Source organism: Magnolia sinica, chromosome 9 (genome assembly GCF_029962835.1).
Source record: "Magnolia sinica isolate HGM2019 chromosome 9, MsV1, whole genome shotgun sequence".
Classification (NCBI taxonomy): domain Eukaryota; kingdom Viridiplantae; phylum Streptophyta; class Magnoliopsida; order Magnoliales; family Magnoliaceae; genus Magnolia; species Magnolia sinica.
The window spans coordinates 87973818-88001757 of NC_080581.1; the positions used below are offsets into that span (position 1 = coordinate 87973818).

Genomic DNA, 27940 nt, shown 5'->3' on the forward strand with positions numbered 1-27940 from the left:
AGCCCTTTCCCCATTCGGTCCTCAACTCAACAATGGGGGGATCAAATTTGTTTTATCCTACCCAGCCTCAGCAATCGAAATAAAATCTCTCTACCCTTGTTCGTGACTCGACACATGACAATAGGTAAGCTTGTTACACCTCTTCCCCTTCCCGATCCCGACAGTGTAAACGGATTCTTGCACCCAACCTATTGTGCTCATCTCCACCTAACCTACAACAGAAGAGGACCTAGCTAGTACCAACCTAAATGAATTCCTTGGAGAATATGCATCTCCCAATATAAGATCTATACTAGAGGTGACAACTGTGCACTCTTCTCATTCTTCTCAATAATATCATCCAAGCTGATCATCTCAGGGCCTCAACACAAACTATTCAACCATTTTATTTAACTAACCACCGCAAGGCCGCCATATAAATCATCCTTTCAATATGATGTAATAACATTTCATGTATGGGTGCTCATGTAGCTAAGTCACACAAATCATGCTAGCATATTTTTATTCACATGGAAAGGAATAAAAGCTAAGTCCATAAATTTAGTCTTACCATACTAGCTCTTGTCATTTTCTTAAGGAATAAAATTCAAGTAAAAGTCTAAGTGTTTGTGTATGACACATTTTCAATCTCATCATGTCCCATTCCAAGATTTATGGGCCCAGTTGGGCCTTCCACAAAGTAGCCTATTGGGCCAATGGTTTGGCTAAGTCAAATGCCCCATGCACTCATACTTCTCATCTCTTTTCTTTCTAGCTTTTGAATGGGCTTGGCTAAGGTCCAAGCTTATATTAATTAAAGGGCTATTCCTTCAACATGTTACATGTACCATCTTTCAAGACTACAACATACTCAATCATTCATCTGGGTGGTCCACATGATCGGTGTGGTCCATGATCATGGTTTAAACATTCATAGCATTATAAGATTGGGATCCACTGAGTGTGGGTCCATGGCCATCAAAGACACAAGTAATGGTCCCTTGGACCGTCAAAAGAATAATATAATATAAAGCAAATCGAGTGTCAAAAGATTCTCTTTTTATGTGGAAAAGACCCGTATCAATAATCATGATCTTACATATGGACAATTCCTCAATATCTTGTTCATTCGCAACAAAATATTTTCTTTGTGTGTCGGTGAAAAAAAAAAACATGTTTTTTTGGAGAGAGATACTATTTCACCAATCGAGTCACATGTATTTGACATATTCATATCTAACGATTTTCCACAAAGTGGTGGCGAAATGTATAAATATATATATTGTCAATGGGCTGAATAGAACTATGAATTCAGACCATACACTTCATCATGTAACTACACCCACACAGAATAAGCAACATAATACATATGTTGAAATGGCCCCAAGTATTGGCAACACACAAATTAATCAGATGGCCCACATATTAAGAGATATCAAGCCCTATTTTGCTTGAAAATTGCCTCATTTGGTTTTCACATATGACCCACACATTAGCCCATAATTTTAGATCCTTTGGACCTTGAAACGCTCTATATTAGGGCTCAAGTGCGGTTCACCTTGAGACCTGTCATGTTGCCCAAGGAAAGTTACAGCGTGGGTCTAGAGTACAGACATCAAGATAGGCCACATGGGCTGCCAAAACTGATAGACATCATGTACATACAATGCATACACCAAAGACGGCCGAGCACTCCCGGGTCCCACACACGTGGTCCACCTGAGTTTTGGATTGACCTGGTTTTTAAGTACTTCGTTTAAAATCATCCAAGTGATAAAACAACAAGAAGATATACTTGCTTTAGTATAAGCCTTCTTGCATGATCGACCATGACCACATGAATGTGACTCATCTGTTGTTGTTCACGTGGCATATATGGATCGCAGTGGGACCCATATGGGAAGTGGGCCCCAGATTATTATTTTTTCTTTTCAAGAGGTGGTAGGATCAAACCAAACACACACGCCATTCATGTCCATCCACCTTAATATATTCCAAGACATATGCATGGAATGAATTCCCAGTAAACATACTTTCCTAAGACTGGTGATATCATGTCCAAAATACAAATAAATAGAAGGCTAGGACTCCCAGTAAACATACTTTCCTAAGACTGGTGATATCATGTCCAAAATACAAATAAATAGAAGGCTAGGACTCAGTATCATCCTTGAAGCCTGATTATTGGACCATAGTTTATGATAGCAATAAGAATATGGACGACTCTAATCATATGACCATGTCGGTCCTATGGGGCAACACATTTTTGAACCGTGGCTCGAACCATCAAGACCAAAAGATCGAACCCTTTTCTTTTATATGTTTGTAGATGAGACTGCAATTGGACACCTCACATAGTGCACACCATCAGACCAGATCAGCCTCCCAAAAACATAATTAGTGCCCAAATGCCTTTTAGGCATCAGCTTAACCATAAACGTCTTCTCTTCGCCGGTTCTTTCGAAAATCAGGCTCGTGGGTTCAACCGACACTGATACGCTGCTAGGTGCATCAACTTGGACTGTGTAAGTGCCTGGCAAGCCAACGTTCTTGACTGTTCGTTTGATGGTTGTGGAGGTGGTGAGATATGGAACCACAATCGAAGGGTAGTTGAGATCCAGGATGCTGGACATGCTGGTAGGGTGGCAGGAGTAAGAGTGGTCTGTCACCATCGCCATTTGGGTGGCATTGTAACCAAGGGCACATAAGAAGTGGACGTAATCGTTGGTGGTCAGGTCATAGACTAGACCGGGGTCCATTGCATGGTTCGGCCACACATGGCCTGAGCCGTAGCTGAAAGGTGTGGCCTTGATAAAGGAGGAATTCTTCATGGGCTCTCTCATGTTATCTTGAGTCCTCGCTGTCAAGGCATGTGATGATGAGTTAGCACAAAATAATAAAATCTTAACTGAAAGAAGGTCAGTTAATTGACGGATCTGGTCATCTGATAGTGTTATTGTTGCATGACCTAATAGACGGTCTGGATTGATTGATTGGATCATCCAAATGTTGGGATGCAAGTAGGAGCATTACAACTATTTATCTATTTATCAATGGCTACACAATGTTTTCATTGTGTGGCCCATTTCATAAGTAAATGGGGCTGAATTTTGCAACATGTGATTTTTTTTCCCTGAAATGTGGGAGCAATATGGGATTCTCATTATGGCAAATCTATTAAAAAAGTTGGATTTTTGGAAGCCAGTCTGGATTCTGTGCTTGCCATAAACATAACTTTCTTATTTTCGTACATTATCATTGGTCCACATCATCATTAACATTTACATATGTGATAATGTGGTCCAATCACATTGCAACAAAATAAATAAATAAATAAATAAATAAATATCTAGAGGATATCTTGGTGAGTTGCAGCTATAGGTGCTATGTGAGCACCACCATGATGGATGGATTTTATCCACGCCGTGCATTTATTTTGGATCATTACTTTAATGAATGAACCTCAAAATAAGACAGATCCAAATCTTAGGTGGATCACACTAGAGGGAAATAGAGGTGATTGAATGCTCACCATGAAAAACTTCTGGGGGCCATATAATTTTTTGGACTAAGCTGACTTATGTGTTTTCCATCCATCCAGGCCTATGTGACCTAATCAACAGGTTGGATGGAAAGTGAATATTACAGTGAACTCTAGGAAGTTTTTAATGGTGGGCATTCAATCATCATTATTTTCCTATGGTGTGGTCCATCTTAGATTTGGATATGTTTCATTTTTTATCTCATGTCCTAAGATATCCGGAAAAATGAATAGACAGCATGGATAAAACAGATACTGCCCGCATAGCACCGACCAGTGGCCACCTAGCTACTGGAAGCGTCAGTAGGCAATCCACATCCTAACGGTGGTAGGCTAGATTCCTATGTCAGTTCTGCACATTCAGAAAACAACGATGATTTATAAGCTATCCAGGCCATCTAAATTGTGGGTCCCAATGTGGATAGAGCACATCTAAAAAATTACTGGAATCAAGTAATCCTGACCAATTAATAAAATAGTTATCGAATCATGGGGCTCACCATAGAAGTGCATTTCCTGAGAATTAGACAGGTCGAACAATCATGACCATCTGATTATTGGCTGTCAAATAGATGGTTAATAATAAATCTATGGACAAGTCAAATGCAAAAGAGGAAAATCAGATGGTCAAGATTTCTATTTATTACACAATGTTTTCATGGTGTGGCCCATCTCATGAGTAGATAAGGCTGAATTTTGCAGCATGTGATTTTTTATTTTTTATTTTTTTTCCCTGAAATGTGGGAGTAATATGGGATCCTCATGATGGCCTTATCTATTTAAAAAGTGAGATATTTGGAAGTGAGATCTTCTTCTTGTCACGGACATGATTTTTTTTCCCGCATTGTCATTAGTCCACATCACTACTGATGACGTTAGCAGCGGCATATGTGATAACGTGGCCCAATCACATTGCAACAAATAGAAAAATCCTGTTAGTGGCAACCAACAGTTCAGATTTGTTTGAAGTTAGCCACGGGGTGAACTAAGCTTCCTTGTTAGTAAACAAAGTGGATTCGGAATTGTCTTTCATTCTAAGGCATAACTTGTATCCATGCACTTCATGTAAGCCTGGAGTTCGCTCCCAACAATATAGTCATCCCTACCCTCTCACGTCAATCCCATGAGCCTCTTATCCATTCTCATTCAATCACAGCGGGGGAGCAAGTCAAAATAGAAAAACTCACATTGGGTTTAGGGATAATCAAGCTCAAAAAAAAAAAAAAAAAAGGCTCGAAATGGTGACTTCCACCACGTCAAGGTGACACTCTACCACTGAGTTATATCCCTTCGCTGCCCCCATCGAGAAATAAAACTGACTAATCCCAAGGCAAAGGCAAAGGGTCAAGAAACTCAATGCCACTATTCTTGAACAACTTGGAGTCGGGCCTTCTTTTCGCAATATTACACATACGAAAATAATGGAAAAATGGGATTCAATTGTCAACTGCTCCTATCGAAAATAGGATTGACTATGGATTCAAGCCATAGCACATGTTTTGTAAAAACCACACGATTTTCCCTATCTAAATTGAGCAAATTTGCGGATTGCGGTACGCTTAGTGTACTCTGTGGGGCCTACCGTCATTCATGCATTGATACGTTGTATCAACTCCGTCCATCCATTTTATTATATAATTTTAGGGCTTTAAACCAAAATTTAATCATATGCAAAGCTCCAGTCGACCACACCACCTAAAACAGTGTGAATTGATGTCTACCGTTGAAAAGTTCTTGGGGTCCAGCAGAAGTTTTAGATCAAGATGATATTTATGTTTCCCTTCATCCATGTCTCTGTGATCTTATGAACAGTTTGGATGACAAATAAATATCACCGGAGCCTTAGAAAGGCTTCAACGGTGGAAATCAATACTTCCACTGTTTCCTTTGGTATGGTTTATTTGAGATTTTGATATACTTCAATTTTGGGCTCAACTCTTAAAATGATCTGAAAAAACGAATGGTCGGTGTGGATAAACCACATGATTTCACAGTGGGCGCTCAACAGAGTTTACACAGTACGATTAGCCCACCCATCCAAGTGAGTCGCAGCTATCGGTGCTCTGGGAGCACCACCATGATATATGCATTTTATGGATGACGTGCATCCATTTTAGATTATTATTTAATACATGGCTCTAAAAATGAGATAAATCTAAATCTTAGGTGGACCACACTAGAGGAAAATAGATGTGATTGAACACCTGCCATAAAAAACTTCTTGGGGCCATAAAATAGAGGTGATTTTTTAGCACATATGACACAGGTTGGATGGAAAATAAACATTACAGTGAGTTCCAGGAAGTTTTTAAAGGTGAGTATTTAATCACCATTGTTTCCCTGTGGTGTGGTCTATCGTAGGTTTTGATGTCTCATTTTTTTTCAATCTCATGCCCTAAAATGATCTAGAAAAATTAATGGATGGCATAGATAAAACAGATACATCATGATACTGGCCACAGAGCACCGATCACAGATACATCATGGTAATGGCCACGTAGCACCGACCAGTAGCCACCTAGCTACTGGAAGCGTCAGTAGGCAATCCACATCCTTACGGTGGTGGGGCTAGATTCCTGTGTCAGTTCTTCACATTCAGAAAACAACAATGATTTATAAGCTATCCAGGCCATCTAAATTGTGGGTCCCATTGTGGATAGAGCACATCTAAAAATTTATGGGAATCAAGTAATCCTGACCAATTAATTAAATAGTTATCAAATCATGGGGCTGACCATGGAAGTGCATTTCCTGAGAATTAGACAGGTGGAATAATCCTGACCATCTGATGATTGGCTGTCAAATAGATGGTTAATAATAAATCCATGGACAATTCAAATGCAAAAGAGAAAAATCAGATGGTCGAGATTTCTCCACTAGTGTCACTCTTTGCCTATGCTCTATCCAAAGGGGCCCACATTTTGGACGGGCTGGATTGCCATACACTTATGCAAGGATGAGTCATCATTATCTAGGAAAATAGAAGGTTTAAGAACCATTATACATTTGTTTTTTTTTTTTCAATAAAAAGCCAAACATACAATCGTTTAAGGGCTGTAACTTGGGTTCAGGTCGTTTTGACTTAACCTCAGGTTAGGTGGGTCCTTACTCATGGGTAGAGCTGTACACAAGGCCCATGGTTTGCCTTACTTATACGATACTTACATGAGCGGAGCTTCCAGCCCATCGCTAGCATTTGAGCTTGTTTTGATTCAGATTATATGAGCTCGAGCTTAGTTTGGTTTGGCCCAAATATCTAAGCCAAGCTGAACCAAGCCAAGTTTGAATGGGGTCGCTTCGTTTTTTTTTTTTATTTTTTTGTTAAATAAATAATATATTTAATAATATAAACCTTTTTAATACAAAAATAACACTACAAAATTAAATAACATTACAAGATATCCACGGCGTTCATCCATTTTTACATATAATTTTAGAACATGATTCAAAATTAAATCATATCTAAAGCTTAAGTGGACCAAATAATAGGAAACAACATGCATTCATGTATATGTATTAAGTATTATCCACATACTCATGTATATATATTATCCATGCCGTCCGTTTATTTTTACATATCATTTTAAGACATGATCTCAAAATTGAATCATATCTAAAGCTCCAGTGGATCACACCACATGAAATAGTGCACATAAAATCTATGAGCCCAATCAAACCAAGCTGAATCAAGTCGAGCTTTGAGCCGAGCTAAGCCGAGCTGGTAGTGCCCTGATTTGAGCTTAGTTTGTTTTTTTAAAAGATCTCAACTCCAAGGCTTGGTTTGGTTTGAATTTCTATTCCAAGCAGTCCAAGCTTTGAAGCTGGCTTGGTTTGTGTCAGCTCTTCTCATGGGTCAGTAGTAGACTCACAAGAATTTCAACATTGAGGTCATGAGTTCAAGTACTGATTGTGGTGTTTCCTGTGAGTCTGCGCTAGAAAAAGAAAAAAGAAAAAACAACTTGACTATAGAAATAATCACATGTATCTCCGTCCGGTTGGTCAGTTTAGGGTTTAGAAGAGCAGAACTCAAGCTTGGAAGTTGAAAATCAGGCTAGGTCTGATTGTGGTTGGGTCCAGCTCAGGTTGACTCTCAAACAAACCCAACCTACATGGGTGCAATTTGGGCAGGTTGGGTCAGGATGAGGGTTAACTCAAGCTCAACCTAACCTCAAGAGGATCCAATCTACAACCAGACTTGACCCAAATTCTAAAATGAGCTACCAAATCTAAACCTAACCAAAAGTCCTCAGTGTTCGTCCCAACCTAACACTTCTGAACTAAACCTAACCCAATCACATGTAATTTTCCCCAACCCAACCTGAATTCAACCCAGGTTAGTGACCCAACCAAAGGACCTTAACAACCCGAACTCAAGTTGGGTTGATCAGGTTAAGTCAACCCAAATCCTAAGGTTTTTTTTGTTTTTTTTTTTTCACACAAAATCACACACGCCCACGCGCTCACACCACAATGGTGCTTGAACCCATGACCTCATGTTGAAACTCTTACGAGTCTACCACTGAGCTATAGGGTTGCCGGCAAGTTGAACCCCTACCCATACCTGGTTTGCTACCTAATGTAATTTAATTGTGGCAATGGGCTGGGTTTGGGCTGCACAATATAGGCATGGCCCAGCCCAACACTCATAAGTCTTGGTCCTGAGCCTGGCTCATGCCCTGAATGAGCCTTGAATCAGGCCTAAACCTTAGCTTGAAATTTTGAGTGAGTCCTACCCAGTTTGAAAATTAGTGAATTTCCTATTTTCCCACCATATGAATGTTCCAGATTCATCAGTTAATCATGTGGGCCACACATGCATAAAGAAATAGGCACTTAGAAAAATGAATCCAACGGTCTGCATGTAAGATGCATGTTATAACAACCCTTCTTTTTTTTTTGGTAAACGGTGGGAACTAAATCCTACCATTTCCTATGGTGTGGCCCACTAGAGCTTCGGATCTATCTCATTTTTTGGCCCATACCTAACATGTCTGAATGAAACTGATGAGTGAAGTGGATTCATCACGTCATCTCTGTGGGGCCCACCGTGTAATTGAAAAAAATAAATATATATTTTAAGTGACCACTCGAGGCAACCGCCCAGGAAAATTTTCTCTTCTTCCTCCTTTTCCGTTTCACACAGTGAGACCCCTTACCCATCTGAGGCTAGCACCATCCATCATCTAGGGCCCATCTTCTAAATCTGGACCGTCCATCCAAATTGAAATCCCATAAAACCTTATTTGTTTCGGTCCTTTGCTCTAAAACCTCTTGTGTGGCCCACCTAATCAACGGATCTGCCTTAGTTTTGAGTTCACATTGTATGGAGATATTACAAACCTTGTGATCAGCTTTGATTCCCATCAAACTTCATGGAAAACCCCACCTAAACTTTCATTTCATATCCAGTTCGCAACTCCTCGTAGTTACATCATCTTTCACGACCGAAAAAAGCTGGCACTTCTTCCACAACACTGCGGTCTGTGTATAAACCATCTCACAAATCTCAGCCATTGTATCTTCCTCAACCAATTCCATTCAATGGACCTTTAATTTCCTGTGATTTCTCCTGATTCTAGCAATCGGAAAATACCACTTCTCATGTTCTCTCCGCTTCTTCAACGTAAGAAAATTGAGAACTCTTCAACCATGTAACCACCAACAAAATGGGTATATAGCTTATTTTCAACCATTTAAAAGCTTCACATGATGAATCCATGCTATCCAGACAGATTGCTACATCGAAATATGCCGAGAACAGGAAATCACCATTAAAGCTTACCATCCTCATGTCAATCAAAGTTGAACCAAAAGTTCTCTTGTATCCATATTATTTATCTGTACCGGTTCTGAGGTTGAAATCCAACCCATATACACCATCTATCAAGTAACCTTCCCTCCCAAGTTTTCTATTTAGGAATCAATTCATAGTTGTAGTTCATAAGGCTTGACTCATTGAGTCGACTCACCAAGTTGACTCAGTATGTCAATATGTTGATGTAGTTGGATTCTAGAATATATAAATTTTAGGATAATAGAAATATAATTAGTATGTGTGTTTTCCTGTAGAGATCTTTAGCATTTCACGTAGAAACGCCCACCAAGTGGCGTTATGTTGAATTGAGTTGAACTTGATCTAACTGGACCGAATAGACTGCATTTGTATCGATCTTAGATCTTCTCGCCTAATCTAGCCATACATGGGATCTGTCACACTAAATCAGGTAGGTGATCTTCCCTGTTAAAAAATTTAGGTTAACATATAGATTAAGTTGATTATTTATTATATATTAAATTTATTTGATCATTATCATTAGTTGCATATTATTTTATTTGATTTCTTGGTTGCATATTGTAAAGATAATTTATTTGAGTTATTAATTGACTTCATTTTATTATCATGGCATGCTTAAATTACAATTATTTCCTTATTATTACATGATGATGAATATATTTCAATTTATGGGTGCTCTGCCCTAAAAGGATCACCATGTTATTTGTTTATGGGTGCTCTGCCCAGGGTCATACCTGAAAGGATCAGCACAGGTACTCTGCCCTGGGTGATTCCCTAAAAGATATGCACACACAGGTGCTCTACCCTGGGTATTTACCCTAAAAGTCTATCCACCAAGTGCTCTGCCGAGGGTCATTCCATAAAAGGATCAACACCGGTGCTCTGTCGAAGGTCATTCCCTAAAAGGATGAACATACATGGGTGCACTATCCTGGATTGAACCAAAAAGGATTTTATATGACTGTATTATCTTATTTTGTTGTTACGAAAAACAAAGTGTTATTGTTGTCATATAAAATGTCGATTCTGTAAGACCCGTATCCTAAACCGTACTGTTCCGTAGGCCTCCGCAATCTTCTCGGTCGAATTCTGGCAACCTTCAACCTTTATCCGACGTTTATGCACGATTGTAAGTCGAGTCCTGTCAACCCTAGTCAACTCAACCCGAGACTTGTACCGTAGCGACTGCGCTGTCGCGGCGGTTCCCATGCTGCATCTCGCGTGCGGAGGCGATACCCAGGCCAGGAAATGTGGGCTCGCGTTCAATTCGAGGAAAATGTCACGCGTTGCAAAATTCAAGAGAATCTCTACAACATGTCACCTCAATTAATCCATCAATCTCATTAATGGTCAAGTACACATCACCTCACACCCATCCCCAAGCAACCCCATAAGTCAACAAACCCTTACACACCTCATACCCTTCTTACACAAATTCCCTCAAAAGTCAATAAAGTTCTTACACACCCATCCCTCTCTCCCATCCATCACTCCATCCCATCTCCTCTCTCTCTTATTTCTCTCTTCTTTTCCAAGCAACCCAAAACACCAAAATACCACACGTCCAAGCTCTCCTAAATCTCCATAAGAGAATTTTGTGTGGCCCACTTCCTAACTCTCTCATCTCCTATCTCAACCATCAAAACTCCATCTCTTCTATCGGGATCGAAGCTAAGGAGCAAAGGAAGCTAAGGGAGCAAGAAGAAGGCGGTGGGTGATCATGAATTTTTGTCTTTCATTCATTTCTTTTGAGTTAAGAGTCCATATATGTAGGACCCACTTTGATGTATGCTTGTATCTAAGATGGGCCCATAATGGCAGGGCCCCTCTGTTATCTCCGATCTCTCTTTCTCTCTTTCTCTCTCCCGCTTCCTGTTTGTATGGCCCACCTTGATGTATTATCCTCACCGTTCGATCATGAGGCCCACCTTATTACTGCCCATTTTTGGGACAAACATGATGAAGGGGACAATACAAATATCGGCTTGATCCAAGCGAGTGGGCCACGCTGTAGTGGACCCCACCCTGATGCATGGTGTATCCATGCCATCCTGCATGAGGACCACCATGATTTATGGGTTGGATCGCACCGTCCAGCTTGCTGGACGGTGAGGCCCACTCACTGTAGAACGGATTGGCTAGTGAACCTACAGTAGCTATATAACTGTCGTAATGACGTCATCAGAGGGGTGGGCCCCATCAAACGGTATGTATTATATCCCACCATCCACCTATTTGCGTGGGACCCACCCCACATGTGTAACAGGTGTGAGGGTGGGGCCCACCAGAGGCCTTGATGTATGGATTTTGTCCAGCCGTTCATCTGGACGCTGTACATGCAGCAAAATAATATTAGAAATAAAATAATAATATAGATATAATAATTATTATAATAATATAATATACTATGGTGGTGGGCCCCATGAGGGACCCACCTATTGGGAAGGATTGGCTGGTGTCCACGCACCGTCCAGATGGCTGGACGGTGGGTACCCACCTGACGTGCGGGTCACACCCACACCGTCCATCTGTTTATTTGGTGGGACCCACCAGACGTGTGTGTTTCATCTGCACCATCCATCTAGACGGTGCCATGTATGGCCCCACCATGGTGCATGTTGCACCCACACCATCCAGCCGTCCTGACGGTGGGACCACCTAGATGATGCGCTGCATCCACCGTCCAGCGCATGGACGGTGGATCCCAGCCATGATGAATGTGTTTTATACATGCAGTCCATCTTCCACTGTGATGCATGTCTTGTATCCACACCGTCCGTCCAAACATGGGTCTAGACGGTGGATCATTTCAATATAAAAAATAATAATAATAAAATAAAATACATATTAATATAATATATTATATAACATATACTATGGTGGCCCACATAGGACCCAACTCACCAACTGATTGGCTGGGTACCGCACACCAGCAGGTGGTTTGAACCCCACCGTAATGTATGCTTTGTATCCCACCGTCCAGATGGCTGGCCAGTGGGCCCTTCATATTATATATATGTCATCCAAGCCATTTAAGCATTTGGCGAGAGTGGACCCCACCTGCTGTATACGGTTCATCCAACCGTCCATCCGTTTGGTAAGCCGGTTCTAAGGCTTGAGACTATAAATAAGACAGATCTGTATCAGGTAGACCACACTACAGAAAATAGTGGGATGAACGTCCACCATTGAAACCCCTTGGGTTACAAGATTTTGGACCACTATGACATTTGTTTGTCCTCCTTAACCAGGCCTTATGACCTTATGAATAGACTGGATGGGAAATAATACTATGGTGGGACCCACTGAAAATTTAATAGTGGGAATCGTCATCACCACTGTTAGGTGTGGTATGGTCCAAATGATCCTTTGGATGTGATTCATTTTTTTTTTTTGTGATAATGTTCTAAAATGATCTCTAGCAATAGATGAATGGTGGGTTGGTTTGGGCCCATTTGAATCGGCCCATTTGATTCGGCCCATCGGTGCGGCCCATATGATGTGGCCCATTTGATGTATATGAGGCTTAATGAGACGTATGTGAGGCCTATGTGTGGGCTGAATGTGATGTATATGAGGCCCATTGCGATGTGAGATTCTACCAGGATATATGTGATGATTTTTTTTGGCGATCATGCCTTGGGAGCAATGATGGTTTGACGCCCACATTGTAAGAGCAATGATGGTTAAATGTCCGCATTGTAACTCTCCCTAGGGCCCATTGTTAGGCCCATACTTGTAGTATGTAGGTCGTATAGGCCATCTTCGTTATGAGCAGAATCCATCACCATATAGCATGTTTAGTATAGTTCCATGATTCATGCTCATCCGCATCATATGTATGCTTGATATGAGGAGTGACTGATCATAGCATATGCCTTCAGGCAAGATTGTTTATGGGCTCGCAGATAAGTGGTGATGCCCACATGAGCGCACGATATGCGCAGGATTGCCGCATGACTGGATAGTGTGATTCATGCATTTCACATTGTATGACATGGTTACTGTACACCCTAGTGACATCAGGGCCGTAGCCTCCACAGGCGTATCGTGGTTGGCAGGATTGGATACCGAAAATTTTGTTCTACATGGGGTGCTATAGATATCCATGGGTGAAAGTCCCTAAACCCTTATGGTACCAGAAGGTTGCTCCAACGTCTAAAACGAGTGGATGCACGAGCGCCGAATGCCGAATACCAGGAGGCAGTGCTTTCCACTATGTCGTGGTCGGTTGGAAGGGAGTGCGGCCTTACCCGCCTGAGAGGAGGGCGCAAAGTAGGCTGAGTTTGACCAGCTCGAGGAATGAGTCCGCTATTGACAAGTCGGGTCCGATATTGGCAAACGGATAGTGAGGTCTCTTCCACTCACCTTATTGCGCGCGATGGGGCAACAGTCTGGCTTGGAGTGTTCTAGACCCCGGTGATATTCCAGAGTTGAGCTGTATTGATATGTGGACTTAGATGAGGATTCATATGCTTGAGTTGCATCTCGTATCGCATGGTCTTGGTATGAACGACATCGTTCATGTCTTACATTACATAACCTTGGTACAGCTAATAGTATTCATGGATTCATCAGCATATTCCGCATTACTCTAATACTGCATAATTGTATTACTACCTTGCGCACATACTTTCACCACCCTCTAAGCTTTCCATAAGCTTATGCAAGACCGTTACGTGCACAAGTGACGTTGGACCGTAACAACACTGAGGAAGGAGCGCTTACCAGATCATCTTGGAGTTTTTTGTTCATCATCATTGTATTCCCATTTATGCGCTCTGTACTTATAAATTTTTTATCATAGTGGAAATGTGATGGAGTTTTTGGTTGTTGTTTGTACGTTACGCTTTTAGTTATGCTTATTATGAATCAAATTGATGTTGAAAATCCTCCTCGTAACATCCCAGAATCGGAACCTGGCGAATGGGCACTAAGAGCCGAAAATGGGGTACTACAGAAGCTGTCGGCGCCAGATTCGGTGATCGAAAATTTTGTGAGTCCGGTTTCCGAGTTTGGGGCGTGACAGATTCAATTGATCCTATTTATTCTATTAAGTTGTGTTGGTGCTAACGTAAAAATTTCAATTTTGGAAATGATTTAACCCTACGAGCTGTCGCGCTCACACCCGTATAGATTGTTTTGCAGGGTTTATACATGAAGAACTGGCTGGGAAAGATTGGGGACTTTTCTTATTGTTTTATTTGAAGATTTCTTAAGATTCAATGCATTTTGTTATTATTATTATCAACATAATTAAAGATTCAAGAATTGGTTAGTGGATGTTATTTAATGACAATGATTTTTATTTTTTTAGTTGCTTTGATTGCCTTGAAAATACATGATTATAATGTGAGTTGCGTTGTTTATTTTGTTTAAGTACAACTCACGGTCCTAAAATTCGGGTTCGAGCATGGCTAACTCGAGTACCGAATTTCAGGACGTGACACGTGTTGTCCGAAAGCAAGGATTGGAATGGCATATTTGCATGATAAAACACAACCATCCTAAGTTGGGCTGGGTTTGGTTGGGTTGAGTCTGGCTACAATGTCTTGAGCCCCAGCCCAGATTGAAAATGATAGGCCCATAAAGAGAGGCCCACTCACAGTCTATGGTCGAAGCTAAGAGGCCCAAGCCCAGTTCAAAGATGGGCCTGACACATCTAGGCCTAGTGCCAACCTAACTGTAATTGAATTATAAAAGAAAAGAGATTTCTCACCAGTGGTCATGATTGCAGATCTAATCGCTGCTGGGCTCCAGTCAGGATGGAGAGTCTTGAGAAGGCCCACAATCCCAGAAACATGAGGACATGACATGGACGTTCCAGATACAACGTTGAAAAGGACCCGACGTGAATCAAAAGACAGGGTCGTAGGGCTCGATGCTCCACTATATGCAGCAAGAACACTCAGCCCTGGTGCTGTAATATCCGGCTGTCCAAAAAATAATAATCATAATAAATAAAACATTACAAGCTTGGTGAGCCACACCACTTTACATGGGCCCCACAACTGAGATCTACTTTTATCTTGTCCGTTCGTTTGAAGAGTCAGACCCACTGGATCATCAAAATTAGGTGGACATTTACATGATAGGCTACCCATCGAACGGTTGAACGGGTCAGATCTTGAAGCATAACAGGGGAACGGCTCAGATGAATTAAATCAGTGGGATTGATCACAAACCTTTAGGATATAGGGCGTGATGGGACTGGGGCCTGGAGATGAGAAGGTGGCCATGAACGGTGCAGGTTTCGTGTTGAGTTTTGTGGTGGGACCCGTGATGTACGCCACAGGCTCCCTACAAAATAATAGAAAATTAATAATAATAAAGCTTAAATGGGTTTAAAAGTGTGCCCAACCTCCATGTAGTAATGTAGACAGCGATCCAGACCGTCCATTGAATGGGTCCCACCATGGATGGCCCATATGAGAAATATGGGTTGGTTACACAATCCACATGTCGTACATTTTCATTTTATAAAGGGGAATGATCACACATAACCCAAGTATGGTTGTAAAGGTGTGAGATATCTGAGCCGTCCAGAAGATGGGAACCATCATAAAGATCATATGGAGAAAAAATCGGGGTAGTCCACTCATCATGTGGGCCACACCTTTATGTTGGGTCAAACCGTTGGATGTCCATTTATTTCGTTTATGTGGTTTATGATGAGTCAGATGACCTCATTTTTCGGTCCTATGATCTTCATGATGGTTTCTACCATTGCACGGCTCTGATGTCCTGGGCCCACACTGTATCATTCTGGCCAAACGACTTTCAAATCAAGATGTCCATCTACACAAGAGAAACTTACTTTGTTGAATTAATGTAGCCAAACACAGCAAGACCATCAGTGGCTGAGATGTGTGTGGCCGGGAGGACGTGGGCCTCAGCCATGATATCATTTCCACCGGCTAGATCATTGGCCAGGATCATCCCGGCCCCACCAGCTTGATGGACGGCCTCGCCTTTCTCTTCTGCTGCATTAAAACCATCAAGACAGACCACGATCTTTCCTTTCACCTTCTTAGGATCAAGGCATCCAATGTAACAGAGTTGCCTACAAAAAAATCAGTTCAAATCAAAATGGGCATACTGATTAGTGCTTGTTAATGCTAAAACAAAGTGCAAGATCTGAGCCCTCCATCAGGTGGGACCACCTTGTTGATGGTCTGGGTAGATAGTCAGGCAAGAATGGACGGTTAGAAAACTGTCCGTCCAATGTGCACATGTATTTCTCCTGATGAACGGCTTGATTAGTGACATGAGCATGATGGACGGATTGGATTTCACAAAGACATGCCACGTTGGCACAGGCAGTTGTGGCCGAAGTATGTAAACCTTCGCAGTATCCATCGGTGAATTTGTTGTCTAATCCGGGCCGTTCATTAGAACGGCCGCTTCAATATCATTCAATCGGTACGGTTATTCAGCAATTTACCAATCCGAGAGGCTAGGCTAATCACCACATTTATCATTGGTGAAGATTTACCCAACAGATCTCAACCGTTTAATGGATTGCATCTTACGCTTGTTGATTCGTTGCATTTGCAGCCTTACAATCGACGGAGCTGATCAGAGGATAGAACTTCTCTGGAAGGACTTTGTTCGAAAGGCTTTGTCCCTATCAAGTATGAAAATTAGAAAGAAATTAAAAAGTAATCCAGTCCATTAGCATGTGGGTCCTACCATGTGTCGGACGGTTGGATGGAGACAAAAAGGTAACCGAATTCGGTGAGGCCCTGACGTGGATAGAGTTGCCTCGCTTGCTTCCAAATGAGAGACCTTTGGGTGTAACATATCACATGAAAAAATCCCTCAGGGCTGTCAGACTCTTAGCTCACTCCCACGCAACTATTCGGTGAATTTTTTGTCTAATCCACGCCGTCCATTGAATTTTTCAGCTCATTTTAAGGCATTGTCCCAAAATGAAGCAGATCCAAATCTCAAGTGGGCCACACTATAGGAAATAGTGGTCATTGAATATATGTGTTATATCCATACTGTCTATCTATTTTGCTCGATCATTTTAGGACATGGCCCCAAAAATGAGGAAGATCCAAAGCTCAAGAGCACCCCAGCAGATCCAAAGCTCAAGAGCACCACACCATACAAAGCAATGGGGATTGAGCCAACCATTGAAAACTTGTCGGAGCCACTGAAGTTTTGGATCAAGCTGATGTTTGTGTTTTCCCCTCATCCATATATGTGTGATCGTATGAACAGGTTAGATTGGCGAATAAACATCATGTAGGCTGTAGGAAGTTTCAATAATGGTCCCTATTGTCCAAACTGCTTTCTCTTGTGTGGTCCACTTGAGCTTTCGATCTGCCCAATTTTTGGGCCATCATCTAAAATGATCTCACAAAATAAATGGATGTAACACAAACATTATTGCGAGGGTCACAGAACTTGGTGGCATCAACACACCATCAAAGTCGTGGTGTGTGATCTCCAGGACGTATAATTCAATAGCCCAGCTTATTTTTAAAGCTTGTTTGATGATATTAATCGTCCCCGCATGACCATAAAATCATAGTCTGGATAGTTATGATCGTCTAATTAAAATGAATTTTCTTTTTGAAAAATTTACAAACGACTAAAATTGAATTTACATTCCAGCTCTTTGAATTCATGAAAAGCATGAGAAAGGTGGCCCCATGATAAGGGTCGCACTATCTTGGGTTAGGCCAGGTATCACCTGATTCTCTCCCAATCAAACAGGACTGAGTGTGGCCCACCTGAATTACAAACGGCACTTATGTACTTCTATATAAATTTTGGTGTGACATCTAATGGTTAGAGTGGATTTCAGCTAATCATCATGCTACACCTTGTAGAAATAAGGGTAGATTTATCTCTAGAAATTGTTTCATTTGGTATAGCCCGCCTGAATCACTTCTTAGCTCGATGTTTTGGCCCTGGCCCTAATGTGAGATCACACATTTTAGTTGTTGGAGTGGGTTTTATATACATGTCATGGTGGACCTAGAGAAAATCAAGGGTGGCATCCCTGTTGCAACTGTCCCAAAAAGGGGATGCCATCCTTGGTTCTTGATAGGTATACCATCATGTGTGTATGAGATTTGCTCTGACCATTAGATGTGCAACCCTATGGTAGGCTCTGGAAAAAAGATAAAAAGAAAAAAAAGAAAAGAAAAGCCAAACTTATGATTCCAATGAGTCACACCCACAACAACAGTTATAAGTGAGAGATATCCAGGGGTAGCTACATTGAGGTGGGTGGGACCCTTGACTGTGGGGCTCACAGTGATGTATGTATATGCCTTATGTTGGGGGCCTTGCACAAAACCTTAGGATCTAGCCTCCCAAAACAAATTAGAATTATGGGATAATAAAGCAATGAAATAAATCAAAGCATAAACCACACCACACAAGAGATTTTTACATGGAAAACCCTCAAAGAGGTAAAAATCAGGGGACCTCGTCCAGATCAACAATCCACTATGAAATAGAACATTACAACCTTCTTCACTCATGCAGGAGTGGATAAACAATGAGAAAATAAAATAAAAACGGAGAGATTTCACTGATTACGAGTATGTAGAAGCGCTGAGATGTTTATTGCACAGTAGATCACCTCCACGAGCATAACATCCCTTCTACAAGCTTGCTCTCTCTCTCTCTCTCTCTCTCTCTCTCTCTCTCTCTCACACACACACACACACACACACACACACACACACCTTTGATAGCCCTAAACCCTTTAGCAAACACTTGTAAAGCTTTAGGAAACCCTCTTGCATTGCCTAGAAAAGCCCTAGACACTCATATTTATAGTTTAGGAAACTCCCTTCCGCATCCTGTTGTGAAAGGCCTTAGATTTTCGCAGTCCGCACAAGATCCGGACTCAAATCTGCGTAAGCTCGACTGGTCGAAATGAATCCTCGACGGGTCGAGCACCTCCCTCGACTGGTCAAGCACCTCCCTCGACTGGTCGAGCACCTCGACAAATTTACATCAATTGGTTGTTGGACTTTAAGTCAAGCCCCACTCGACTGGTCGAGCACCACCCATGACCGGTCGAGAAGCGCGGTAAAGCACTCCGAATTTTCAACCCGTTGCACTGTCTCTCCCCTAAACTGAGGAGGAAAATCCTATCAAATCTCCCCCTTTCCGACTCAGGAGGGATTCACCTTTTTCAAGCCAGCCTGGTTTCTACAAACCTCAAATTTTTCCTTGACCAAAGCCTTGGTCATCATGTCTAACCCATTATCGTCCGTGTGGACCTTCTCAAGCTGTAACACCTTCTGTTCTAAAGTATCTCTGATATAATGATACCGAATCTCTATGTGCTTCGACTTGGAATGCTGACTTGGATTCTTGCTCAAGTGTATAGCACTCTGACTATCGCAATAGACCACATGTTGCTCCTGCTTCAGGCTAAGTTCCTGTAGGAACCTCTTCATCAAAAGCATCTCTTTACATGCCTCTGTGACTGCAATGTACTCGGCCTCTGTCGTCAATAACGCTACGACCTTCTGTAGCTTGCTTTGCCGAGAAACCGCTCCCCCTGCAAACGTGAACATGAACCCCGATGTAGACTTCTTTGAGTCTATGTCGCCTATCATATCTGCATCTGTGTAACCCTCTAAGACAGATTTTTCGTCACCATAGCATAGGCTCAACCTGGATGAGCCACTTAGATACCGCAATATCCATTTCACCGCTGCCCAGTGTTCTTTGCCAGGATTGGCAAGATACCGGCTGATAATACCAACCGCATATGCTATGTCTGAGCGTGTACACACCATAACATACATCAAACTTCCTATAGCTGACGCGTATGGTAACTTCTGCATCTCTTCCACCTTTGCCTTCATCTTAGGACACTGACTGTCGCTCAATCTGAAGTGACCATCCAGTGGAGTACTTACTGGCTTCGCTACATTCATATTAAACTGCTGTAGGACTTTCTCAATATACCACTCTTGTGACAGCTAAAGCTTCATGCTGCTTCTATCACGGGTTATCTCCATTCCTAAGATCTGTTTAACCGGACCCAAGTCTTTCATCGCAAACGACTTGCCCAACTCCTGTTTCCACTTGTCGATCTTCTTGATATTTTTTTTCATGATGAGCATGTCATCAACGTATAACAGCAAAGCTAAGAAATCACCATCTGAGAATTTGCGCATGAACACACAGTGGTCCGACTCCATTTTGTCATACCAATGCTTCAACATAAATGCATCGAAGTTCTTGTACCATTGTCGTGGAGCTTGTTTCAGCCCATACAAGCTCTTCCTCAGCCTACACACCATATGCTCTTTGCCCTTGACTTCGAACCCCTCTGGTTGGTGCATGTAGATCTCTTCTTCCAAGTCACCATGGAGGAAGACAGTTTTAACATCTAACTGTTCTATCTCCAGATCCATGCTAGTCGCCAATCGAAGCAGCACCCGTATGGATGTCATCTTCACCACTGGTGAGAATATCTCTTCGAAGTCTATGCCGTTCTTCTAACTAAACCCTTTCACCACAAGTCTGGCCTTGAACCTTATCTGTGAATTCTTTTGCTCAACCTTCTTTCTGAACACCCATTTGTTGTTTAAAGCTTTCTTACCCTTAGGCAATTTCACCATATCATAGGTGTGGTTCTTATGCAAGGATTCCATCTCTTCTTGCATAACTTTCAACCACTCCTCCTTATACTCGTCAGTTAGGACCTTAGAATAATCTTCTGGCTCTCTCTCATCAGTCAAGATAATGTACTCATGTGGCGAGTATCTCTTAGACCGCTGTCTGTCCCTAGATCACCTCTTCACCTGTGGCTCAGCAGGTGGATCAAGTGGGGGCTGCTCCACTGGTCCATCTTTTGTAGGAACTCCCTCGTCCTCTAAACCTTTCTGTACTCCCCCGTCATCAGGGACCATGGGAGGAATAACTAGATCCATATCCTCTAGCTCACCTGAACTAAGCTGGTTCTTCTTTGGCTTACCAATGTCTTTGATACACTAATCTTCAAAGAATACTACATCTTTGCTCCTGACGATCTTCTTCTCGGTCGGATCCCACAATCTGTAACCGAACTTTTCATCACCGTACCCTACGAACACATACTTCCTGATCTTCATATCGAGCTTGGACCTCTCGTCCTTTGGTACGTGAACGGATGCCCTGCATCCAAATACCCTGAGATGACTGTACAATGGATCATGTCCAGTCCACACCTTCTCAGGTACTTCTCCATTCAACGAGGTTAATGGAGACTTGTTTATCAAATACACTATTGTGTGCATTGCTTCCCCCCCTCCCCCCCCCCCAAGAACGTCTTGGGCAATTTCGCATGGGATAACATGCATCTGATTCTCTCTACAATGGTGCGATTCATTCGCTTAGTCACACCATTATGATGGGGGGTCTTGAAAATCGTTTGTTCATACCGTATACCCAAGGACTTACAATACTCATGAAAGTCGCCAATGTATTCACCACCCTTGTCGGTGCGGATGCACTTCAATGATCTACATATTTCTCTCTCGACCATAGCATAAAATAATTTAAACACACCAAAGACCTCGTCATTGGATTTCAAAGCATAAACTCAAACCCTCCTAGATGCATCATCTATAAAAGTAACAAAATACAATGCCCACCCAAGGCTTTCGTCTTCATAGGACCACAAAGATCAAAATAAACTAAATCTAATGTATGCACTTTATTAACATGAGAAACAGTTTTAACAAATGAAACCCTATGTTGTATCCCTGATAAATAATCAATACAGGTTTTAAGAGGCATACCTATTACGTCTGGAAAGAGCCGCTTTATTGCTAGTAGCTGAAGCAATTTTTCACTCATGTGGCCTAATGCCTGTGCCACATGTCCATAGCTGAATCTTCCACTGCGTTCAACCCATCATTGCACACACTGACACTTGCCTTTTAAAGGGTGCAGCTGTGATCAACGAACCTTTGATGAGCTTCCAGCGCCCATCAGCAAACCGGTTTTCATAGCCATCATCATCCGACATTTCCTTCGACATTAAGTTAAGGCGAAGGTCTGGGATATACCTCACATCCCTAAGAACCAATGTGTAGCCCACATCGGTCTTCACACAAATAACACCAACCCCTATGATCTTCAATACGTCAGAATTTCTCATCTTCACGGTCTTATAGTTACCTGACTTGTAACTTGGGAAGAAGTCCCTGCATGGAGTCGCATAAAAAGATGTTCCCAAGTCAATCACTTAGTCGGTGTCCTGACTCGTAGCCGTGAGACAAACATCATGATCTGCTGAAAGAATAACTACAACGTCGCTATCTGAAGCGACCGTAGTGGAATCTGATTCATCTTCCTTCTCATTTACTTTTCCTTTCTTGTCATTCTTATTCTTATGACATTCATGCTTACAGTGGCCCTTCTTGCCACAATTCCAACATTTAACATCTTTCCTGGTACTCAACTTACCTCTTGATTTATCTCGGGCCTTCTCACCTTTCATATTCTTTCCTCCCCCCGTTCCTGTGTCACAAGAGCCTCTTCTGAGTAGGCCCTTGAGACTTCCTCCTTGTCTCCTCATTGAAGAGACAACTGGTTACCTGTTTCATGAAAATCTTTCCGTCTGGCTTGGAGTTACTTAGAGACACCACTAATGTCTCCCAACTGTCAGGCAATGAACTAAGCAATAGCAAAGCCTGCAATTCATCATCCAGGATCATATTTATAGCGGAGAGGTAATTCACTATATTGCTGACCTCATTCATGTGCTCGGCCACAGAACCACCATCTTTGAACTTGAGATTTACAAGTTGCCTTATCAGAAAATTTTTATTACCGGTTGTCTTCCTCTCATACATCCCTTGTAATTTCAGCAATAGGCTAGCGGGTGAGGTCTCCATAGACACATGGTGGAATACTGAATTGTCCAACCATTGTCTAATAAATATCATTATCTTTGTTGCTAGTTGTAGTGTGGTCCAAATGATTTTTGGATATTATTCATTTTTTGGATAATGCTCTATAATGATCTCTAAAAATATATGAACGGTGTAGATCATATAATAAATACATCACTATGGGGCCCATATAACTTTGATCTCCTTTGAACCGTTCATAAAACTCGGTGCTCGAGGAGCATTAGTACTCGTCTTCGCACGACACGTACCTAGGCTACAGTAGCTATATAGCTGGTGTGTGGTACCGATGGAAACAGATTGGCTACTCCCCCGCCACCAGCCCCGTGGCTGGTGTTCGGTGATCTGTGGGCCCCACCATGATGCATGTATTTCATCTATGTCATTCATCCATTTTTACATATCATTTTAACTCTTGATAGAAAATATTGGAGGGATAAAAATCTCAGGTGGACCACACCACAGGAAAACAATAATGATTGGATATCCTCCACTAAAATCCTCCTAAGGCCCACTATACTGTTTATTCAACATCCAATCTGTTAATTAGGTCATACAAACCTAGATGAAGGGAAAAAACAAAGATCAGCTTGATCCCAAACTTTTATGACCCCCAAAAGTTTTCAATGGTCAATGTTCATTCAACATTGTTTCCTATAATGTGGTCCACTTGATATTGGGATATACCTCATTTTTAGTTTCATACCATAAAATGATCTAGAAAAATAGATGGACAACATGGATGAAACACATAGATCATGGTGGGGCCCATAGAATCGACCATCAGCCATTGGCCAGTGTCAACACCAAATGCCAGGACATTCCTCTCCTTCTCTCCTTCTCTCACTCTAAATCTCTATCTCTGTTTCTCTCTCCTCTTTCAAAATTTCTCTCTCACATGTTTAGTTTCAAAACTAGGGGGAGTACCCGATCCGATTCCGGTACTTACTACTAAGTAAACTCTGTTGGGGCCCACCGTGAATGCATGTGGTTTATCCACTCCAGATTGGGTCGAATCGGATTGGATCGGATCCATTCGGATTGGATCGGTCCGGATTGACCACGATTCGAACTCGATCCAAAAAATATTCAGATTTGAATGACCCAACTCGATCCGCACCGATCCATGCCGTCGGTTCGAATCAGGCCGGATTAGGTTGGATCGGGTCAGATCCACCAGATCGGGTCAGATACATCAATTGGTCGTTGGACTTTGAGTCGAGCGCCACCCACGACCGGTCGTGCAGCGCGGTGAAGCACTCCGAATTTTTAACCCACTGCACTGTCTCTCCCCTGAATTGAGGAGGAAAACCCCATCACCTTAAATCCATGCCATCAAACCAATTTAACAGCTCTTTTTAGGCCATGATCCCAAAAATGAAGTTGACCCAAATCTTAGTTGGACTACACCACTGGAAACACTCCCGATTGAATCCCCCACCTAAAACCTTCATGGATTCGGTGTACATGTTTATTTTTTATTAGGTCACAAAGACTTAGACGAAGTGATCAAACAAATACCATTTTGATTCAAAGCTTTTGTGGCCCAAAAGAAGTTTTTAATGGTCAATTACCATTGTTTCCTGCACTATGGACTATGGTCCATCTGAGATTTTTTATTTGCATCATTTTTTGGTTCATGCCCTAAAATGATCTTTCAATATGGATGGAAGGTACGAATGTAGTCACATACATCATGGTGGGCTTCACATTTAGGGGTCCCACCCACCTCCGTGGGACCCCATGATCTACTCAAGCCACATCCGAGACATTCACCCTTGTTTTTACATGCCCACAACTATAATTATATATATATATATATTGTGTGTGTGTGTGTGTGTGTGTGTGTGTGTGTGTGTGTGTGTGTGTTTGGGTTAGCTTGTTAGAACACACCCATGTCAGTACACACACTCCATATTAGCCACCCCCACTAAGGATCGATACCAAGGCCTCAAGTGTTGAAACAAGGTATCTCCACTCAGTCTGCCAATTGAGCCATGGATATGGGTGTCACAACTATAATTATATGAATTATACTGGAGCCATTAAATGTCACAATAAAATTTATGCATGTACTTGAACGTTAGACTAATTCAAGATTCAGGTGGGCAAATGAGAGTAAATAGTTTGGTGTGGGAGGGTTGCAACATACACTATGGTCCACCTGAATCACAGATGGGCCTGAATGATTTGGGGTGGAAGGCCTGCCCTCTACGCTGTGGTCTATCTGAACCACGGATGAGGCTAATTCTAGGGATGAATTTCACATAAACATCACGGTGGGCCACTTGAGCTGCCGAAGCATTACTGGCATTGCTGACTTGAAATCTAAAGTTACCCAAATGATGGTTATTGAAATAATTAGAGTAGCTTCTTGACTTGAAAACCAATTTTAAAATAGTTGTGGAATGTAAATTCCTTATTAAGAAGGCAGTGTTTTGTAAAATCCCAAAATTTTCTAAATCCATGCGAACCTCCACCCGTGGCCCACCAGGTGCACGGTCCACCTTGATCATGATCCATATGATGACTGGTTTATAGGTGGTGAAAATAATAAATAAAAAATCAAACCTTGTATTGCCTGTTGTTCCCGAGTCCAACGTACGATGGGAACTCCCTATCCATAGTGCTGGCCCCCACCGTCAAGATCCACGGTGCTGTATTAGAGACCGTACCTGGAGTGGGCCCTGAATTCCCAGCCGAACAAACAACCACGATCCCATTTTTAACGGCGTGGAACGATCCGACGGCCACAGCATCGTCTAAATAATCAGTGCTGGGGTCCCCACTAAGCGATACGGACACCACATCGACGCCATCATGGATGGCTGTATCGAATGATGCTATAACATCCGCACCGAAGCATTCGTAGCCGTCGATCGGGGGCCAACATACCTTGTAAGCGGCCACACGTGCATTGGGGGACCCACCTTTCGCTGTCCCACTAGCGTAACCGTAGAAATTCGCTTTGGGGACAAAGCTGCCACCGGCCGTTGATAGAGTGTGGGTTCCATGGCCTTCGGTGTCACGTGCGGAGGATGTGGACGCGTTGACTACGCCCCCTTTAGCCTTGTACCCTTTATTGAAGTATCTGGCCCCGATCAGCTTCCTGTAAAAAAATTGCATCTGATCGATCATCACACAAATTGTGTGTTTAAACTGTCATGGTTGATGTTGGATGGCCCACAAATCTCCCAGATTAGAAGATCCTGGCCTTCGATCTTTGACCTTTTCTACGTTTGCTTTTCTCATTTTACAACCGTCTACATCAGGCCATATATTGGAGAGTTTTGTACATGTGGGCCTTAAAAAATATATATAATAAATAAATAAAATTGGGGCTATGGTAGTGTGATCCTAACCATTGGAATAATGGATTTCAATATCGATGACACCCACAGTATTAAAGGTCCAACTATCACTTAATACTGTAGAAATCTTGATCTTTATCAACTGAATGTTAAGAATGCTTTCCTCAGTATTAAATTAGTCTAAAAAAGGTTTATGTGGAGTAACCTTCTGAATTTATTATAAATGGAGAGAAAAGAAAAGTGTGTAAACTGCATAAGGTAATATATAAACGTAGGTAATCTTCCATAGTGGATAAGAGTGGAAGCGCATGAAGATTTGTTAGGGCATGAGAGGTAGATCTCCAGCCAGAAGGGTTAGGGCCGCCTCTCGTCTCCACCGTCGAGAGCCCCATTTGACAACCCAACACCCTAACATCGATTCGCATCCTCCAATCCAATAGAACAGATTTCAGTTTGTTCGTCGGCAATATCCCTTTCAATTGCTCCAGGGAAGACATTTGGGGCATTTTCATTAAGAATGGCAAGCTCCTGGATGTGTACATCCCTACTCTCCCAGGGATCTCTAAGCCGAGGATATGCTTTTGTACGTTTTTGATATGAGCAGGATGCAATGGCAGCGAAAGATATTCTAAACGAGCGTCGAATCGACGGTAGAATCGTCTCGATGAGATGGGCTGGGGCAAGAAGATTCCACCACCGATAATGTCAGGAAACGATTTCCCCCTCACTAAGCTCAACCGATCAGAACGGAAGCCCCCCCGCCTCCAGCAGGGTCATATGCGGTGGCAGCAACTTCATCTCAACCTGTCCCTAATATCAGGAAGACCAAGGGTGACTCAGATGGTAATCCTCCACCGGCCTCTCAACCAACATCCATTGCGGACCCGAGAGTGGTCGCGCACCGATTGCAGCTGCTGAACCTAGCCTTGGTAGGTTGCACTTCCAGTCCACACATCTCAGTGTCGAGGGCCACAGCTGCAATCAGAGAGTCCAAATTCCAATCGTCAACAGTAAACATTGTCCAAATCTCCTCATCAAAGTTTTTAATTATGCTAAAATCAAAGGTTGACGAGGAATTCCAGAAGGACAGCTATCTTCATGACCGGATGGGCATTACTTTGGTGCGCCCATGGTGTTCGACGGAACTCCTAGGTGGAGAAGGTTGTTGGATTAGGATTTTTGGTATCCCAGCTCATGCTTAGATGGAGACGGTAATTATAGATTTGGGTAGCTTCTTCAGCAAAGTTACCGAGATCGACGACATTAGCAAATTCAGCCTCTTCCAGGTGCACGCTCGGATTAAGGTAATCCTCAAACCTGGTTCCAATTTCAATCAGGTCCTCAGTTTGCAGGTGACAGATAGAACTTTTCCCATTGTTGTAGAATTGGAATCTTGTCATACTGGGGGGTCTGTGACCCCCTCCCAGTC

The 27940-nt window shown here is 42.3% G+C and overlaps 1 protein-coding gene across 1 annotated transcript; it reads right to left on the reverse strand.

Moving 5' to 3' along the window:
• Window positions 1-2106: 2106 nt before the first annotated feature.
• On the reverse strand, window positions 2107-26434 carry LOC131255986 (subtilisin-like protease SBT5.3). The gene is made up of 6 exons (XM_058256956.1): window positions 25772-26434; window positions 16847-16941; window positions 16132-16377; window positions 15500-15614; window positions 15034-15247; window positions 2107-2839 (listed from the first exon to the last, which is right to left on the reverse strand). Exons 1-6 carry the CDS (start codon window positions 26336-26338, stop codon window positions 2295-2297), a joined length of 1782 nt encoding a protein of 593 aa, XP_058112939.1. The 5' UTR covers window positions 26339-26434; the 3' UTR covers window positions 2107-2294.
• Between the last annotated feature and the right edge of the window lie 1506 nt (window positions 26435-27940).